Source organism: Pagrus pagrus (genome assembly GCF_965226575.1).
Source record: "Pagrus pagrus genome assembly, chromosome: 8".
NCBI classification, from domain to species: domain Eukaryota; kingdom Metazoa; phylum Chordata; class Actinopteri; order Spariformes; family Sparidae; genus Pagrus; species Pagrus pagrus.
Window position 1 is genome coordinate 8,468,129 of NC_140192.1, and position 21,513 is coordinate 8,489,641.

At 39.1% G+C, this 21,513-nt stretch overlaps 1 protein-coding gene across 1 annotated transcript in view; it reads left to right on the forward strand.

Moving 5' to 3' along the window:
* Nucleotides 1-21,513, forward strand: part of ipo11 (importin 11) — a 117,925-nt gene that overhangs the window by 24,262 nt on the left and 72,150 nt on the right. The window contains exons 8-15 of the mRNA XM_084359230.1: nt 5,036-5,084; nt 7,845-7,915; nt 8,098-8,290; nt 9,454-9,606; nt 9,880-9,923; nt 11,986-12,076; nt 13,190-13,237; nt 16,129-16,234. Coding sequence (XP_084215356.1) covers nt 5,036-5,084; nt 7,845-7,915; nt 8,098-8,290; nt 9,454-9,606; nt 9,880-9,923; nt 11,986-12,076; nt 13,190-13,237; nt 16,129-16,234 — 755 coding nt within the window. The remainder of the gene's footprint in view (nt 1-5,035; nt 5,085-7,844; nt 7,916-8,097; nt 8,291-9,453; nt 9,607-9,879; nt 9,924-11,985; nt 12,077-13,189; nt 13,238-16,128; nt 16,235-21,513) is intronic.

A 21,513-nucleotide genomic window follows, 5' to 3' on the forward strand; every position in this document is an offset into this window, starting at 1 on the left:
TGTGGATGGCCGTGAAGATTGAAAGTGCCTTAAGCCTTGTCTCGGTTCAAAGAGTCAGGAGTTCTGTATTAGCTCTTCTTCCACACTCAGTGTGAAGAAAGTCCAACTCCATGAAACTGGTGATTTAATGTAGTCTAAATCTCTGTGGTTTAAAACGAAATCTTAAGTGCCTGTCTCGAAAAGGTTTTTGGCGCCTCCATGGCTCAGAGTTAATGGAATCATTTGCATAAAATATCCAAGTCCTTTGAACTCCAGCTGCAGATTCTGAGTACTTCCTGTTTTGCCAATCATGGTCTGTTGAAAAAATGGCAGTAAATGTTTTGGCGAATAATGGTAAAGCAAGTTGTTACTGTTAAGAAAGAGATTTTAAAAGGACAGTTCAAAGCGGAGGGACACATCAAAACTCTGAGCAATGGAGCACCTGTGCCATTTTTCCATTACATCTACTCTGTTTGACTTGGTGCGGACGCCCAGCGTGGCGGGGATTTTGCATTTCCACAACAACTGGGCTACCTGCTTGAAGGTATGTCTTAAACCAATGAGGCGCGTGTCCCAATCCCGGCAGTACTATCGAAGAATCACCACTAACAAAATGGCTCCGCTAATTCAGTTACAAACACATTTCATTAACTATAACTTAAAATCCCTCTGTTATTTAGTCATTTAAAAGCTTTTGTTGTGAAGCAGCATTACAGGAAACGTTGCATTTTCAACAGCAGAGACTAAACATGACTCCCAAAACAGCTGAAAGTGAACACCTTGAAACAGTAAAACACAGCAGATGACTGAAAGAACAAACAGGACAAGAGAAGCTAAAGAGATTCAGTTAGAGGCTACAAAAGTACTGATGGCTGAACACGACTTAAAAACATCTTTCTCTCAGGTTTCCTGCACAGACGAGTTCAGTATCGATTTTAGGGCGGCATGGCGCAGTAAAACTTGTGATGGAAAAGCAAATTAGCGAAGCCTTGTTTGAGTCTGCATGGCCAAAAGTGCTAGTGGAAAAATGGCACTGGTTGCGAAACTACACTGCTGTGGATTCAAAGGGGGTACATGGCACCCTGGTTGGAGTGGGTCCAAGGGATCTTGAAAGTGACATCATGACATCAAGACAAAGATTGGACAGGCGTAGGAGAATGTCTGTGGGTGGCTTTTGCACTTGTGTCTGAAATTTCATTAGTTCTTAGATAAGCCCTTTAGTAATGGTTGGTGTGAATAAAAATAATTGGTTCCAGTTTGGATAATCAATCCTTAACTCATGTAAGTCAAAAACATGGTTATGGCATGAAAAAATGGCTTCATTTTCTAAGTTCCATATTATAATATAGAAGTTTTTATTTACTTAGTTGGACACAAATATTCGATTTCTGAAGACATTGTGGCAGCATTCCTTGATATAGTTTATAAGCTGAATTGATCATTTTACGAGAGAAATTATTCTGTTTACTTTGCTCTATTAATCCACTAATGGGACCACTTTTAGCTTGCAGGCTGAAGGGTGTGTAATGGTTGAAATAGTCACATTAAAATATCATTTGCCTCAAGCTCTCCCTGTTTATTCCAGCTCAATGAGCAGACATAATGGTTTGGAGTTAATATTTCATGTATAGATGTATACGCTGTTATTATCTCAGACTTCAATACCACTTTTCATTTATTTTATTATTCAGCTATTGAAAATATGCTCAATGTGAGTTAAGCTCATTTCCCAAGTGTCAGATCATGGCTGTACATCATACTATTTTAAAATCAAATAATGTTTCTTTTTTTCCTTCTTAATGGCGCTATGTTTGACGCCTGGAGTGTGTGTTTTCACATTCATTTGCTGAAAGGGCAACGTTTCTCTGTGTTCACCTTATATCTGAATACAGCTTTTGAGAATTTTGTGACAACATGACGAGTTCTGCTGCACATACGCTGAGAAGAGACTTTCCAGTGGCGAAGGAAACATCATCTATCTATTAATTATAATAAAAAAAACCTTCTGAACTTATTTGCATTTTCATAGATTCTGGATTTTCTAGTTAGGGAGAAATAGATAATAGTAATTTTTACAATATTTAACTCTGAACTTTTTCTGTGTGGGAAAAAAAAGGTGTATGTTGAGTATTTTTATGTCTTTAAAACATATCTGGAAGGCATCAATAAGATCTATTTTATGGCTAAAGAGACAGCGAGTGTGGAAATTTTGTGAACTATCTTATTTTGGCTTTCTCTTGTCTCTTTGGCAGAAACAAATGAGCAACATCATGCCATCACTCATCCAGTAACTCGCCTATCTCAGTCTGATATCACAGCGTATTGTGCTTCAGTTGTTTCTCTTATTTTCCTCCTAACACTCATTCTTGCTCCTGTTGTCTCTGTGTAAAGTGGTGTCCTGTAGCCTCAGGATTTTTTTTTTTTGCTGAAGTGGAAAGATTTCATAACAAGCTATGTTGTTGCCTCTGTTGACAATTCCTCGAGTGAATCTACTCTCATCCTTCCAATGACTTAACACAGTTTTAAAAGTAATCATCAACAGTGTTCAGATTTCAACCTGGATGTGTTTGGCATCAGCGCTCATGACCTGGAACAAATTAAACTGAAAGAAAGATAATGTTGTTAATAGGAACAGGTGAGGTGAGTCAGACAGTGATGATGTAATTTAAATTAATTAGATGCAGTTATTGATCTCGCTCACATTAACCCCTTTTCCTGAATAGAAAATGTCTAATTATGCAGCTATAGAGACCCTCATTACCATCATTTTGACTGTTATTGACTATTTCCTGAGATTTAGTTTCAGTTTAAATGGTTTTGGAAAGATAAAATGCCTGCAACCATTTATCAGATATTTCCTGTGATGGTTTGAAGATGTGTCACGCTTTTTTAATCTGATTTATTGATTAAGTCATCAAGGTGTCACGTCTGATTTTGCTCTTCCTTTGGTGATGGGCGTGATGCTGAAAAAACTGTTAAATCATATCACAGTATTTAATTTCTAGAAGTTATTAAGCAGCCTACAGAGAACTGAATAAAGCCATCTTAAATAGTAACTATGTTTAACTGAGTCATGCTGTGTATGTAAATGGCCTGCAGCACAGCAGGCCTGAACTTTAATATTGAATCTTGATAATAAGCCCCTCTTATATCTCCTAAATAGGCACAATTTGCAATAGCAGTCTTTCTCTGAAGAGGCTTGTGCTTTTGCTATCCACGCCAGTTGCTGTTTTTGTGTACTTCAAAGGTACAGTTTTTAAGATTGTTGGTTGTTGAGTCTCATTCCCAACTCATTAAATACTGACACTTTGGGTTGGTAGGTTGGGTTGGCCACAAACCCAAAGCGTCAGTTTAAGGCGAGTTCACAATGAGACTTGACAATGAAGTGTAAGTATTTTACAAATTGGACCTTTTAACCCTCAACAGCACATCTTGTCCCAATGGCTCTAGTTTACCCATGTCAGTGCCAGTTTTAATTAAAAGTTTTAATTAGACATATTCTCAACTTGTCTTCCAAGCATTTCTTTTCACAATGTTGTACATAATCAGTTTTACAGTGTTTCACAGAAGACGTGAGGCTGACGCAGCTGTCGGTTTTTGTTGGCGCTAGTTCTCTGAACTCTGCTTAGTTGACAGGGCCTTGAAGTGATGGTTTACTTCATTCATAATTTGGTCTCTGATTATAAACCAGCCATTGTCTTCACACTCATGAGTATTCTGAATAGATTGGGTTTATTTTCTAATCACCACAGTGGCAGAACTGCTGGAGAACAGTACGAGCTTGACAGTAAGAATGAAGAGCATTGTCAGTTTTCACACAGGCTGCTACAGTGATGCGTTTTCAAACTTATTTCACAATTGAATGACTGTTTATATTCCCTGGCTTGATTGTTAAACAGGCACTACAAGAGGGCGGCTAGTGTAGACATCTCAATAGATCCTTTTTTATAATTAGAAGTATATAGACATTTTAAAAAAAATGTATATTCCTGTTCTGCAGTATGTGGGTAACTTTGCAACATCCATGAGTAAACAAGCACCTTTGTGTCACTCCGTAAGTACAGGTTTAAAAAGCCACATTCAGTTGAGCCATTGCGATCTACTACAACCTCCTAAAACTGGAGCATGTCTGTGCACATATACTTGACCACAAACAGCTTGAACATTCACCTAATTTTATCCTTAAATTGCCACCTCTGTTTATCCCTGAGATCCTCTTCTTCCTCTTAGATTAACTCCGTTGTTCTGTTGACACTCAAACTACTTCTCACACTACTGCTGGTGTACCCATTTGATGCCCATCACTCATGTCCATTTTTCCACCTTTTTCTGTTTTACCTTCTCAATCTGCTACTGCTGACACTAATTTACGTCTCACCTCAACCTTGTGTATTCTTCCCTGGCAGTGCCATGAGCCTCCCTTCTCTCCCTCTTTAGTTGTCAAACCATTTTCATCATGACTGATTCAGCTGAAAATTTCTATTTTGCACTCCCATTTGCATTAGTCCTTTCTAATTTCCCGCATGCTTTCTCCTGCTTTTATTTCATCTACCTCGCCTCTCCCTCTTTTTCTATATCCCACCATTAGCTTCAAAAATGCCTGTGTGAACTTTGTTCCCTGTCATCTCCCAACTTCTCTTCTGTGCTCCCCTTGTGACCCCCCCCACCCCTCTTTCTTCACTAATTCTGTTGGGAGCTGTAGTCGCTGGCTGGGCTGTGTCTTGTGATTAATGAGACTGCTGTTGACCTCATGGCTGAACATTAATGCAGAACTAAACAGATTGCATCTCCATCTATCATCTAATTTCCCATGCTAAACTGCGTCTACACCAGGCTACAGAAAATTGATTCTCTTTCAAACTGTGTAGCTGGCACTTTTATTTATACTCCTGAGTACAGAGGCAAGTGTGCCTACTGTACACGCACATACTAAAGTTATTTCCTTGTTAATATATCTGCTTCTGGGCACTGATGAAGCAATCATGAATGATTCAACTGCAGAAATGTCAAACAGATTAAACTTTATCTCACCCTCTCGTCATCTCCTCCTTTTCAGGGTTTCCTGAATGCAGTGTTCGAAAGGCTAAAACAGTTTTTGGAATGCTGTGAGTACTCGTCTCTTTCTCTATCCTGAATCTCTGATCCTAAGCTTCTCCTTTCAGTAAACAAACAGTTACCGATGCTTGATCCAGTGCATGCTGAAGACACCTATTTAAAAGTCTAAGATACTTTTTGATAGCCAAAGACTAACGATGGGATAGCATAATGTATGTGTCAAATTAAAAGTTCAGGCTGAGTCATCCTAAGCGGCTTAGTCTTGAATTAAGTTTGACTGAAAAAGCAAAGAAAACAACCTATGAGTACATCTTCATTATTCTCACTGTACTATTATTTCAAAATATGACCCAAGGAATGAGAATCTTTTGTCGTTGTTAAATCTTTAAAGAGCAGTTTAAAGACGCCTTGAAATATGTCTTGTGGGAAAATCTTTGATGGTGATCTCATCCTCCACCAGAAGGTGTGAACATAAAATCCAAGAAATAAAACAGTCAAATCATTATTAAATCTTCTCGCCCTTCTGTTCCTCCCATCATATCAAATGTTTGTCTACTCCACCAATACGCAATGGTGTGAAAATGCTCCCCTCCTATGTTGAGTCTCAGATCAGAAACCTGCTTTAACAGGAGTTACTCAATGCTAACGTACACTTAAGAGATTTTTATGTTTCTTGAACCAGTTTCATTCTCTGATCCTGAAGGAACAACATTTAATTGTTTAATTTGTAAATAAGCAACCGTGTTCAATCTGCAAATTAAGTTTTACTTCTTGTTTACTGGCTTTGTTCTCAAATGTTGATGCAGCCAGTGTGTTAGTGTTAAAACATTCAGCATAGCAAACTCTGTTGGGCATGGAGTTTTTTTGCACAGGGAAATACAGCAACTTGATTTAGTCCTTAGTTCCTCTGGTTGAGTTCCTAAGTTCTTAGTACCCTTGATAAGTTCTTGAAGTGCTACCTTAGCTCACTTTCACTGTCTAATCTTGGTATACAGTGGTCCTTTGTTCTTTCCATAGAGCTTCCTCATACCAACACCCAATAAGTGAGGGATAAATGTCAGACACAACTCCACGAGCTGCCATACTAGCATCACAAAAAAATATCATTTGAGATATCAGCCCCAACTATCTCTTCCAATATTTACTCTGCTGATGGCAGTGGAGACAGGGTCAGGGTCCTGTTGGTGTTTTGGCCTGGCAGATAGCAGAAACGGCATGGCAGCTCAGGCGGGCTGGGGAGAAATATCAGCTCTGCACAGCCTGATAAGGTCAGCTTTATAAACTGTTTTTTCTGGGCTGTCTTTGTGGTCCATACAGATGTCTGGCTCTTCCTGTTAGATGTTTCTCCTCCAACTGAGGTCACCTCTGGTTCTGCCAGTCACTACAGTGTTAAACTTTTTTTTTTGCCAGGCTACATACCTGCCCTTTAGTTTCACCATTTTTCTTTGCTTTCTGTCGTCATTGTCTATAAAGAGAGTCTATGGATTTAATTACCAGGTTTTGTTGACCTCAGTCACTTTGATGACTCTACACAACGTCTGCTTACATTACCAGCTGCTGCACACATACAAACAGGAAAACAAAGGCATTGACAAAAAGCCACTCAAATGCAACAGTGCTTTGATCTACATAATCCTTAATTATTCCAAAATCTGAAAGAAGCTCGACAACGCAATACTGAACTAGTTTACCTTTTCTAATCAATCTAGTGTCACTTTCAATTAGTAGCTGCCGATAGACATGAATGGGTGTATACAAGGGGAGAGGAAATGAGGACCCTGGCTGTTCACAAATGATTGGAGGAACGCCAGAAATTGTTATGGTGTCTGCAGATTTCATCGATTTCATTATTGAGGTTGACAAGGAACTAAACTACATGGGACATCTTTATTAGCTCTAGCATCATGGGTGGTTTTATTGAGCCAAAATTTACATCAGAGAGTGAGTCATTCATGGTCACTTTGAGTTCTTTTATTACTGTACTTTATTATAAACACCACAGCTTTTAATGTGCCCCTGGGACTCTCACAAGGCAGCGAGGTGAAGTGGGCATTTGACCTTAAATAAAGTTCCCTGTAATAAATCAGGCCAAGATAAAATTAATTCTCTGCGCATTTTCTTTCTCTTACTGTTTTTCTTCTTATCTTGCTCCTACGCATTAATACCGCTTTTACATAAGGTCCACCATGATTGTATTTAATAGACAAGGCTAGACACCAGTTAAGATAATTTCTCATCTAATGCTTCATGTCATACTGAAAAGGTTTCCTTTGAATTAATTATGACTCACTTAAATCTCATTATCAACAATTGACACAGTCGTTTCTTATGTGGGCTTCATGCAGTGTACTTTTTTACGAAGACGTAGGCTCAATACTTGAATGTTCAGAATTTCTTTTTTTAACTTGGAAAATCAAGTGCTTCCACCAAATAATTATTATGTAGGCGAACAACAGCAGTCATTTCTAGGTGGATAACTTGTGGTTTATTTGCATTGCAGAGCTGTAATGTAATATGTTTAAAGATATATAGTTAAACAGTGTTCCAACCTATCTGATGTGCTTTGCTAGTGTGTTTGATAAACCAAATTGACCCAGCAATGACATCTCATCATCAAGCCTATTTTTGGCAAGGATTGGGTAAACTTCAGCCGTCATTTTTTGAAGACTGTGGCCATCCAGGTTAATAAAGTGTCCGACCTAAAATTAGTGAACGTGTTGTTATTGATAAGAAACTCAAGCCTTCAAACCTAAATTTTAGACGACAAAGACGTACAGTCAGTAACACTGCATGGTTGTTTTGTGTTTCAGGTCGGCAGGTTGGTCCAGATTGCACATGCAGAGAAAAGCTGGAGAAGACGATCATACTGTACACTAAAGTTGTGAGTTGGCTTGTATATAATAATAAATAAGAGGTGTTAGATTTGTTTCATTATTAAGAAATAGGTTGTACATTTTACATCAAGGACTTTGCAGACAAATTATAGTGTTGAACTAATTTGAATCTCTCCCCCATTTTTCCTCCTCTTTCATTGTTGTCCTCTTTTTTCTTTCCTCCCTGTAGTTGTTAGATTTCTTGGAGTCCCACCCCTGTGCATTTATACCCCTAATCCAGCGCTCCCTGGAATTTGCCGTCAGCTACGTGTTCACTCCTGCAGGAGAGGGAGTCACCTTTGAACGCTTCATTGTTCAGTGCATGAACCTCATCAAGATGATTGTAAAGAATGATGCCTACAAACCTGCCAAGAACATTGATGGTAGGCTATGAGGGCTCTGGGAAATAAGAGCAGGAACAGGGGAGAATTAAGGATGAACAAAATGATGACAAGAATAGAGAATGGGAAAAGGGAATAGAAAGGCCGGGCAGACGGGTCATAAGAATTGCAGACATGGAAAAGGAGAAAGGAGATTCAAAAGCAAGCTTAACAATCAAATTTAGACTTTTTGGTCAATGAGGCCAGCAGAAAACGGCACTAGCTCTTCAAAGCTAATCATCAACAGTGTTTTGAGAAGCACGATGCTGAAATACCATCAGCGTCACTGTACCTGACCATGGCTCATGTTTATTTCAAGCTGTCAGAAGGCCTCCAGTGCTTCATTAGCTGTGAAGCACAGCACACGGTCTTTGTTCTGCCAGCTAGCATGGTCTTTGGTGTGCCTTATTGAGTATCCTTCTCTGAAGCCATCGCTGCTTGTCAGAGAGCGGAGCCACATTTTTTTGGTTCTTGTGTCAACGCCTTGGTTTTATTTGAATGTTTGATTGTGCTGCGGTGCCAGTACAACACTAGGTTTGCTCTATTTTTCTTAACATTAAAATATATTTTCAGTTGTAAGGTTACATAGCTAAAGGGAAAGTTGAGCCTTGACTGACACAGCTCAGCTCAGAGCAGCCATCTGACTTATTTATTAGGCCCATGCTGTCAGTCAGCTAGACAGACGGGCAGCAAGACCCCTCTGAGTACTAGAAAAGGGCCCTTAGTACTGCACCAGTAGTTGCATATTGGTCAGGGGTCACAGTTAAAGGGGAGGTTTAAAAGTAAAATGACAAATGATGTCGTGTTGAATATTGGTTTAATCCTTGAAGTAGAGTTGGGTTTTCTTGTGATCTTCATGTCAAGGTTTTTTGTTCAAATTAATCTTAAAGTCTTAAATCATCTACATTTTACCTGAGAATCAAAATGAGCTGCAGTATATGTCCTCACTACAAGCTATTAATAGATGCACTATGAATTTACAGTATGGTGGGCACTATAAATTTGCTATAAAGCTGTGAACTACAGTGCAAACAAAAGATGGCGTATATCACTGTAATGTAAGGATCATTTTAGGTGGTACATTAGACTTTTTATTTGACAGATTAATGGATCAAATATCTTTCTTTTTTCCATCTTCTACTCTCCCTCCCTATTCCCTCCCTCAGACAGTAAACCAGAGAGTCTGGAGGCTCACAAGATAAAGACAGCATTCTTCACACACCCCACGCTGACAGAGATTGGACGCAGGCTCGTCTCACACTACTTCCTTCTCACAGAGGAAGAGCTGGCAATGTGGGAAGAGGACCCTGAGAGCTTTGGTAATAACACACCCAGAGATGCAGGGGCTAAATCCAAATGTCGAGACTTATCTGGACCTGTAGACTGGCACTTAACAAAGGCATGTTCTTGGGAAGAGAGTTGGCCAGTTCTACAATGCATGGAGTTTGCAGGGTCACCCTGGTTGCCAGTCTCACCAGAATTGATTGTATATTGTATATAGTGAATTCATGCAGTAAGGTTAGGTGTTACACGTAAATAATAGCACCAATAGTGTTTTCTTAGATTGTGATTTGTCTCCTCTCCTCCCCCAGCTGTTGAAGAAACAGGTGGTGACTCCTGGAAATACAGTCTACGGGTAAGTAAAGACACACAAATGCACACACTAAAAATGAGGAGGAGCAGTAGGATGTCAAGTTCTTCTGTGTTTGTAAGTGCTCAGTAACAATGGTTGTACACACAGTCCTCGACCCTTCCCACAAAACAGTTAAGGCAGCATCTCCACTCTGATAACCCCCAACTTGACAGCATCTGGGAGACGTGAGGAGAGGAATGTTGGTAAAATCTCTCTCTTGTGTTTCAACAAGGGTAAAATCATAATTCTTAACATTTCTAGATTGGAAACAGTAAAGTTACATAAAGGTAAAAGTTTTGTCACAAAAAAGCGCCACGATGCTAAATTCCATTCTTGAAACCATAAAAATGTAGATTAAGCAGCAGAAGATTTAGGTTTAGTGGAATTGCTATAGTGTTTCTTGTCACCACTATTCTTAATGTGTGCTGTATTTTTCAAAAAATCAAACCACTGTTTTATGTGGTGGCATAACTGGCAGGTTGTGTGCATTGCAGCATCATAAAACAGTTAGTGGTCCTAAGGGATCGTGTCTCTGTGGCTGCATCTAGTTAACTGGCGATGGCTTGTCCTCAGCTGATTTTATGAGTCATGACATAATCTCTCATCCAGTGTCTTTATTTTCGTCTGTGTACCCCTCATTTTCCATCCCGTCCCTCGTTGCATTGAGCCCCATTTGTTTACTTAAATCACTTAAGATGACAACACACTTCTGCTCTGCTGTTTCTTTGAGGTAGAGTCAAGCATTTTCTTCATCTAACCTTAGTCTCTTATTGTATTTAAAGCATTGTAGCAAAAAACAACAACAATTATTACAGTGTATTAGAGGTTAAAGTGAGCTAATTCACAATGTAGAATTCTCAGTAAACACTGAACTTAAGAGCTTTTCTAAATTGCAATAATGTACCTATTTGACAGGACAGTGTTAATTTTTTTTCTTTTTCTGTTAAAATAACTAAAGTTACATACTTCGGTCTAACATCCAGCTGTCCAATTTAAATGGGATTTAATTAGAAATTGAAGAATGTCCTAAGAGTTTCAAACAACACTGTATTTTTGTGTAAGTTCATGTTGCTTTCTCACATACTTCCTAAAAACTTGAGTTCATGTTATTGAACAGAGTTTATAATTCAGGAATGAGCACAGTCCCTAAGGCTGGAGGTTTGCGTAGATACACGTCAGCATCTATACAGAGAGTGGTAATTATGTAGGTTGCGGGGGCTAATTGTAGATTACATCAGGTACTAACATTGCATCTAAATACACACACATGCCTGTCGTGTATGTATAGATCAACTCAAGAACTTTTCCACACAATGTACGTCCTCTTTTGACCTTCAACGCAGCACTTTGTAGAGCTCAGCATGGTTCACAGATCTAATGTCGCTGTCAATCTATTCCATACATGGTCACCAATTCTAATTGCTGATTATTAATGACCTTCGGCTATCCATTTTACCACCTGTCTATATTTCCCCAACAGTAAAAGGGCTTTCTGCTGGATCCGCTATTTAGAAGTGTCATCTGACCTCTGACCTATTGCCACCAGAGCAGAAAGGTTAAAGCTACATAATGCCAGATGTCACAGACACATGAATATATGCTGTAGCTCACAGCGTGTGTTTATGAACTGGCTTAGCCTTTGCTGTCGGATTTCTTACACCTTTATTAAATATAGATTTTTGTGACAGCTTAAACCAATAAACAACTGAATGTGGGCGGACTAGTATTTCTCTGTTTGAACACACAAACGCAGAAATCCCATGACAATGTCACATTGACTTTTTATTGAACCGGGAGCTCAAAGCATTGTTTGCCGTTGTTTTTGTGTACGTTTGTGCACACACCTCTTTGTATACATTCTCTGTTTTGTTTATCGAGGGTACCACTGATGTCACTTTTTCATGTGATTTTCCTCCACTCCACTGAGTGCACAACAAAAAAAGGCAGGCTGCTAAGAATGGGTAGAAAAACGGATGAATGTGATGACGTGCACACAGAGTGTACCAGCTTTTCCACCAATTAACTGTCTTTCTGCATATCTCCTTTGCTCTTTTCCACTGTTTAGCCCTGTACAGAAGTATTGTTCCTGGATATCTTCCACAACTACAGCCAGACACTGACACCGGTGCTACTGGAAATGGTTCAGAATCTGCAGGGTCAGTGAAATGTCGATTAAAAATGTTATTACATGTCAAAAGCACAGTCGGCTCCCTTTTCAGCATACCTTTTAACACCCTTTCAATGCAAGGAAAACATGCATTCCAGTTTATTATGCACACCTAGCTATAAAAGTATTGCTTTCTAATACTGCTCTGCAAAATAATTCAGTTTTTGTTGAAGCTGTTTAGATTCAATTTTATGGTCATTTTGGAGGCTGTTTGTGGTGGTGGAATTATTGTCTGTCTAACATCAGTCCATTCCATGTGAATTTTTCATTGTTTTCTAAATTAGATTATAAACCTTATGCAAAGTACTTTGAATTGCCTTTGTGTGTGAAAGATTTAACACAGACTGCACATACAGTTTGCCTCAGTTACCTGTTAAACAATTGTCCTCCGATGTCTTCATCATCTATATTTCTACTTCTTGAAATGAGGCTTTGCCCGAAAGTATGTGATACATATTTCAAAAAACAAGCATGTAGCATTTGTTCATATTGCAGAATGTGCAACATGCAATCTATACACTTGACTGCACCTTCAAGTTCCCCAGTGAAGGACTTCACCATTACAACCACTCTCAACTCCCTAGTCGGTCAAGTATACACACACGATGTGTCTATAGGTGGCCATTGTACGTCATTAAAGTTTTACTCTACACTAGCGCTGGTCCTCTGATGGCACTAGAGTTTAGTTTTTGTTCTGTGAGTGAATAAGCAGCGCCGTTGCTCAAACGGGCAGATTACACTTTCTGCTTTGAGCCTGTCTCCCAAACTGCTTTCGTTTTCAAGTGACAGGGTGGAAATGGGTTCTGCTGGAGCAAAGAAGACGCCAGATTGGGTAATACTATGGTTGAAGGGAGGCAGTTATTGATTTTTGAGTTCACAGCGCTGACTAATAGAGGGGAAGACAGACCAGTGAGTTAACTGAGACAAAACTGATACAGTGAAGACCTCTTTTAGTTGCAACTGTGCAATTATGCGGTCACTGGGTCCATTAAATTTGGAAGTCTTCTGTTATCTTTGAAAATCATTGAACTGCATGCATATTGCAATAACATTTATCTTTATAAATGTAGTTTGTTATATCAAGATTATGTATCTGTTGTAGGTCCAACCAGTGTGGAAGACCCCGTTCAGTTGCTAATGAAGGATGCAGGTAAGTCAAACAAGCTGTTAGCATTTGGTATTACCAGCCCTCCTGAGTGATCTGATCACAAGTAGACAGCTTTAAGCCTGTCAATTCACACCTTACCATCATGAAAATGAAAATTGCACCTATAGATTCCCTTTTTGTTGAATTTTGTTAAGTTTTTTAAATGTGATCCATTCTTGCTATACTACTCCCTCATCTTATTTTTCCTCTCTTTTATCTTTCCTATGTCCTCCTTTTTCCTCTCTGTACCTCCTTTTAGTATTTATAACTCTCTGGCAGGTCAGGGCTGCCACACGGGTGGTTTTATGGCCTACACAAGTAAATCAAAGACAGTTTGGATTGCCTGCTAAGAGGGCTTCTGTTAAAGCTGGATGCCAGTAGAGATCTCAGCAGTCTGTTGACAGTGTTGATAAAACAGCAGACATCACTGGATGATGAAGCTGTGCTGTGGTAGCGGGAGTGGCTGATAATTCTGGCAGTGAGAGCTGGTTGAAGAGCCAAAGGGGCTTGATAACAGCAGGTGCTGATTTTTCTCCCCCGAAGAAAAAAAATAAGTCAATAATTATGATAGTTCTAATACAACTATAGACCAAGACCTTCATTATAATGCAGTAAGAAGAGGGTCCAGTGTTTTTCTGAGCCCCCAACCTGATATTTTATGTGTGAGTTTGCTTAAGTGCTCACTAGTCGATCCTACAGTATGTGCTATAAACACATTTTTCATATGTAATATGGAAAAATTCTATCTGCTGCAAAATCAAGACCACATACTTTGATTCTTTTTATAGCTGACAAATACTGCTAACTGGCATTCAACCAAATTTTAGCAGTGTTTTCCTATATTTCTTGCAGCCCCTGTATCAGTCCCACATTTGTCATTTTAATGCAGCCCTGGCAGCAGCATTAACTTCCTCTCCATGACATATTGTACATTAGAACTGAGTAAGTATATATTAGCGCACTCTTGCCCTTTTTAGATGCCCTTTGTGACCACTAAAATTGCATTTGAAAGTTCATGAACATCTCTTTTTGGGGAGCCATAATAATATAGCAGAGCTGTAGAGCAGGAAATAATTATGCCTTACTTCAAAGTGAAGCTAAACTGTGTCAGTAATAATGGACATAAAACAACAACACAAATTGTGCTGATTAAATTACTTATGAACAATCAATCCACACATTACGGAGTGCTTATTGGCCTCTTAACAGCAAAAGGAAATGTATGTTTCTCTCAGAGTTTCCAGTTTCCCGTCAGTTCTATATAGAAATCGTGACTCCTCAAAGCTTTGGTTTTTGTGGCTTTGTACTATCCATCTGTTCTGCAGATCCTTCCATCCACTCATCTCTCTCTAATGATAAATGAGAGATGATATGTCTGAGAGGCGTTTAGCCGCTGCATACGTTTAAAGATAATTCTGCTGAGAGACTTGTGCAGTGTTTTACATCTCCCCGTTGCTTTCTCTACTTTGACTTTTCGCTCTCTCTTTCCCTCTCTCACAAAGTCATACACAGACATACTGTACTGTCATTACTTATTGTCAATATACTCATGCCTAGTGCCAGCCTTGCATAACACTAGAGAAATACAGTAATGGCAAAATGTTTCTCTCCTTTAAGTCTCCTCCCTTTCCTGTCTTCGTTCTTTTCCTCTCTCTCACTCCCTTCATTTTACCACCTCACAATTCATTACTTTTAAAATATATAGATAATAACTGGAAACATCTCCTCCACTTGTATGGCTTCTGTCCCTTCATCTTTAATATTGTTCTCATACAATCATCTTTTTTCTTTTCTCATATTTATATTTGTTTTCAGCCCGTCTACTTTTTGCCACTTTCTACCCTAAGACCACCTTTTCCTTTATTGCATTGTCAACGACATGCTGTTGCTTAAAAAGCATTAATTTTGTGTTTTATGTTGGTCATGATCAGATTGCAAATGTGAAGGACAGTACTATAGCAGTTCAGCTCAGTTTGTTGGATTTTCAGGCTTTCTGAAATATTGAACCCTTTTTGGGAATTTGTTCCCCTAAATTCAAAAGAATAGAGGGAATGTTCTGTGTTAGAGAGGGTGACATCAAACAGTCTGGTCATGCTGTTAAACTTGCTCTTACTCCCACAATTTCCGCTCTTCATAAATCACGTTTTCATTAAAGCATAGAGAAATCCACCCTCTTTCAAAGAATGTATCATTATAACCAAACACACTGACACATTTTGCGGTATGAGGCTCAAAGTAAAAGGAGTGCCACCCAATTACCCTTTTGACTCCAGTGTTAACGGAGACCTGAAATGTCAGGAGCACAACATAAAAAAGTGACTTTTGTTATTTAGTTGTTTATTTTTATTTTTATCTTGCTGTGTGTCCTATATTTTTGACACCACAAAAGCATATTTTACAGCATCACATTCAACATAGCCCACTCTCTGTCATAGTGTAGAAATCAAGATGACGCAAATCCCACTCTTTGAGAAATATGCACTCTGTAGTTCTGAGTCTGTCACTGTTTTGTTGCACCGGAGAGACCAGTTTTGAAGAAGTTAAAACTGCATGAAACATCAAATATTAAATATTGAAATAAAAACTGAGAAGTGATGCATTTTATAGTGTGATTAAATCTTTTAGACCCTGAAACAAGAACATCCTGTAGTAATAAAATGTAGAAGTCTCCTTTCAGAGGTAGACATGGATGACTCAGGTTTTAGTGTTTTGTGTCTCATTTCAGGATGATAAGAAATAGTTTCTCCTTGATAAAGCTGTTGTATGTTAAAATGTCTTTCTTAACTTAGACTGCTCATATAGTTGCAGTCCTATTCTGAATACTATACTAAATTGTACTTTTGTAATATACGATGATGATTTTCTGACTCGTGTTGTGATTGTTTCGTCTGCAGTATACAATGCAGTGGGACTGGCAGCCTATGAGCTGTTTGACAACGTGGACTTTGACCAGTGGTTCAAGAATCAGCTTCTTGGAGAGCTGCAAGTCAGCCATCACAGGTATTGCTAGAAATGTTGCACTTCTTTTGAAACGTTCACACATTTTTCAGTATGTGTATTTAATTAGGGCCTGAGCAGGGAACCTGCAAGGACCCTATTGTTTTTGTAGTGTAATCTTTTTTTTCCCCAAATGATCGCATTTTTCACTGCCTGAACATACCCCAAAACTCACCAAACTTGGAATATATGTCCCACCTGGCGAAAAATTTTATAATCTGTTGTCGTTGTGAATTTCCATCACTAGGTGGTGCTATAATCAAGGAAAGTGCGTTTTGGCTAATAACTCCCACATACTTTGTCGCACATTCAAAAACCTTATATCCACACGTTCAGTGAATTGTGCTGAATCTCTTGGTGTAGGCCACGCCCATATCCGCCTACCGTTTAGATACACTTTAGATACATTTAGATACACCTCTTGTTTTTACATGTTACATCTTTTCATATTTTTTCATATTTTTTATTAATTTTTGTATGTAAATATTAGCATTTTAGCTCAATAGCTCCCAGGTCATGTGATCAATTGACTCAAATCAGTGTGGGATCATGTAACTACACTGGCTGCATGAGTCATGGGTCACCAGATTTGGCCCGTAGCTCGTTACACATGAGTACGTTAATTCGATACTACAACTGCCCTCATGTGCAGCACGATAGCTCAGTAGCGCCCCCTAACGCCCCCTTATGGCTTTTCCCATTAATTTTTTTTTCATTTCTACGCCTCGTACTTTATTTCACTAGTCCTACAGATTTAACGCCACAGACTTCACACTCACTAAATATCATCTTCAGACCTTGATGATGACACCTTGTCAAAAGCTTTTGCCTCCGATATACATATGTATCATGACCAGACGCACAAAATACCCCTCGGCACCGAAACCCTCAGTCCAACAGGAAGTCGGCCACTTTGGTTCACAGAGGCCATTTTGTCAAACTTGAAGCCCCGCCTCCTACATGCACATACACTAACGAATTTCGGCACGCATAAGTATCGTGACCAAACGCACAAAAAAGCCTCTTGGACCCACAACCTCAGTCCAACGGGAAGTTTGCCATCAAAGTTGAGATGTTGCCGCCATTTCCACCCATTTCCATGGCTCGTACTTTAATTAACTTGCCCTACAGATTTAACGCCACAGACTTCACAGTCACTAAGACTCATCCTCATACCTTGATGATGAAAAGTTGTAAAAAGCTTTCGCCTACGTTATTCCTGGTGGGCATGACAGTCTGAACTTTCAATGCTTGGCCACTGTAAGAGCCATGTCAATGTGTGGTGTGTGTTGGACACAAACTGTCCACTAGGTGGCTATGTTGTGTTGTGGGTCAGCCTGATATCTATCAATCAATCAGACGTCATTTATATCGCACATTTAATACAAATACAATGTAGCACAAAGAGCTTCACACAATAAAACCAAGCTCAACAAAACAGAAGTGAAACCAAAAGACACACACACACACTTTCTCTCACACATAACACATACATGCATTTCTGACAGAAGCTTACTGAGGCGCTATCTTTCGCTCAGCTATGTGCTGTGACGACAAACATCATCCAATTTACATGACATTCACAGGCTGTTTTCTCCAAATCATACATTACAACATGACATATAATTGATGGGTGAGCTCTAGGGCCACATAGTGGACAAACTTGCCCTCTGCGTCTGCCCTTCGACAGCGCCACGGCCCGACATACGTGGGGGGGCGAGGGCCCGTTCATCACTGCTTGCAGCTTTAATTTCTAATGGAATTTCACATTTTGAAGTATTGGTATTTACCAGTCGAGAAAAATTAACCAGCTCTGGGTGGACAAACATGAATGATTAAAAACAAGTTAGCAAAAACTCAAGATTACAAAGCTTTACTAAGACTATCATAAAAGAGTTGGACTGCATCAGATTGCCTTCTGAAAGTGTTTTTACGGCAAAGCACATTTTGCTTAATGATGTCATACAGGCTTGAAACGATAGTAGTTAAACTGAGACTGTGGTTTGTTTTACTGTGTGTGAGCTCGCTTGTAGGCATAAGTGGTGTCTGATCCATTCCATAGTTAACATTCCTGACTGTGTAACTCAAGCTAATTGACTATTAACCTCTGTCCAGCTATTGATCACAGTCAACAGCGCAGTCAATACATGCCAAAAGGCTAATAAGTAGCCAACTGATGCTTTAAGTCAATGTCTGTCATGGTCACATTAACAACTACTGCTTTCATTCACGACATCACTCTACAAGCGGCAATTAAATGTGTAGTTTAAAGTAGAACACCAGTTACGCAAACTCTACTAGGGTTGCCACAGTGACAAAAATGTCCCACCAACTATAAGCTAGAGACTACACTGGTGTTACTTTTCACAAAAAAAGACACTCAACATAGATGGTGTAGCTTATTAATTTACTACTAATGCAAACAGAACTTTTCCTACTGCTGCACCGTCACATTAAAACAAGAATTTAACTGTAGAAAATCTTTGACTTTTATTATGAAGTAGGATATTCACAGGAAATGCAATGTGATAAGTGCGTTTAGCAGTTACTGCTAACGATCAAAAATAAATCTACAGAGCAAAATGGCGTTCTTTTTTCGCATCTTTTAACAGTGAATCAGGTAAAAATATGTCAGGGAGTAGTTATATACAGTCTGTGTAAGTAATGGAATAAGAAGGAGTTGTTGGATGAAGTGCTGCAGGCAAGAGGCTGCCCACCTCCTACTTCTCAGTGAAGTAACCATCTCCTTTTCCCTCATTAGTGATAATTATATTAACTATTTGCTTAGTTTAAATCCTGATATTGCCAAATAATTTGCTTTAAAAACAAATCGTCAGTAAGTGAAATGACACTCCTGCAATAATTATAGTGTCCTTTTGTCTAACTAAGTATTGATTGATAGAAAACAAAATGCAACAGCATGAGCAGTGGGGAGGTAATATATTCGGTGTATCCCTAAACACTGTAATACCAACTACCACGGCAAGCATAAACCTCAAACTCTACACACAGTCAGATGAAGTAACAATAAACAGAGAGCTGATGGATGAATGTATTTGAAAATTGATGGGAGAGTGGCCAGAGGCGAGGTGGTGAGAGTGATATGAAGAACAAAGGAAGTGCCCTGCGCACTCAGACCCCAAGACAATCAAAACAAAAAGCCTGCAGCACTCAAAAGGTTGGCCTCTCAGGTTGGCGCTGACGTCAGAGTGCAGGCGTTCTGATGTCACTGTGCCTCCTCTTCCACACAGTGCAGGTGTGAATAACCCCTCCACCTTGTACCTGAGTCCTTTTATTACTTTTTTTCAAAGGTTCAGTTCACCTCCACTGTACGTGACTCCTATTTTCCTTTTTGACATTCAAAGTTTTACTTCATTTCTTTGTATTTAAACAAACTCAGTTCATCAAGACAATGATTAAGGATGCCAGTCATGCCTCATCCTAGGATAGGAGTGCATGAATAGAACATCCTGAGAAATAAAAATGAGCATACTATACAGGGATGTAGTGAAATGGGGCTTTCTTGTTTTTTTGTGCGTGTGTGCAGATGCACATACACACACACACACATGCACAACACACACACACACACACACACACACACACACACACACACACACACACACACACACACACACACACACACACACACACACACACAGACACTATAATGCTTGCACACACACATTTATTAACTCCCCCAGCAACAAATGGAAATGAATACAATGAAAATAAAAAGTTGAATAAAAACAAACCAATAAGACCTCTACTCAAGACTCAAGACCATTTCAGGCCATCCTCTTTTTCTTTTGTATCTGCTTTTTCGTCATGTTCTTCAGTCGCATTTTTTTTTTTTTAACCCAATAGGTTTTTAACTTGCAAATCCTAAACTCATCCCAAAAATAAAAAACATCTAGTTGTGGATTTGTTTCAAATTAAAATACATTTGCTGTGTTAAGGGCAAAAGAAAAATGTCACCCAATGCAACGGTCTGGCTCCAGACATAAGTGTTGTCAGCCTGTGGCCAAACGGCTAATAGATATTAGCAGGATAAACACATGGTTGGTTTAGTCTCCTTAGTGGTGTTGTTAATCATGAATAGATAAGTCCAGCCTTATCCTTAAACTGCCAAAGAATGTCTTTTAAAAGACAACAAAGAGGTGCTTAGTTGATAACCTGTTGCCTTGTGCTAAGAGGATTGTGTTTTACTTTAGTAAAGCCACGGTCAGTTATATAAATGACAGCAGATAAACTTTTCAACTCTCATTGATTTCTCACTGCTGCGGTGCTGAATTACGCTGTGTTTCTTCAGTTCTCAGATGTTCCCCACAGTCTTTTGAAGAAGCTTCTGTAACGAGAATATTGATATTAAAGCATGGGTGCTTTTTGATGAAGTCCACCACTGAGTCGAGTTTCTTTTTTAGGAGTAATCAAAGGGCTTGTGCTTTTTTTTTTTTTTCCTCCTTGTGTATGTGTTTCTGCATGCATATGTTCCCAGGCTGGATTCAAATGTGTACTTGTCTTCAAGTTGTCAGTATGTCATCATGTTTTACATCCAGTCACAATTCTATATATCATTCTGTACTCCCTGGGCATTAATCACAAGAATATACTTCCTCTGATACAAATACTTTTATGTCAAGTTTAGGAATAGAGGGAGTTTTTACACTGTCCCGAATGGAAACAAAATCATACAAAGAAGAACATTTTGGAGATCATAGGGATTTTAGTTTTACTCTTATACTATATAGTACTATAGTACTACTACTATTTATAAAATGCACCATCGCATGACTAAATTGACCAGTGACCACCCACCGATCCCACAATTTCTTCCACCCTTGCCCCTCTCAAAGTCCATATATACAGTATATATTTGATCTAAAGCAACTTATTTTAAAGCGCCATCTTTTTCCACACAGTCAGAGCACTGTAACACCCCATTTCCCCTCCATATGCTGCAGTCTGAACACTTTAAAATGATCTGTATGCACTGCAGCTCTATTTCATTTGCTGGGGAAATGTCTAAATCCCTTTTCTATACTGTGCTGGCCCTGGTTTTAAAGAGCTTTCTTTGTCAAAACGACTGAACAGGAAACCTGTATTGTGATTTGGTATCAAAGCTGACCATGCAGACATCAGTGCTTTGCACAACTGCTTAAGGTTTATCAGTGGATGTTATTTTTACTGATGCCACTTTCAAGTTCATTCTAAAAGGTGTTCAGGTGGATTGATATCAGGGAATTGTGGGACCGTTAACTGTTATATTGTAGACTTGTGCC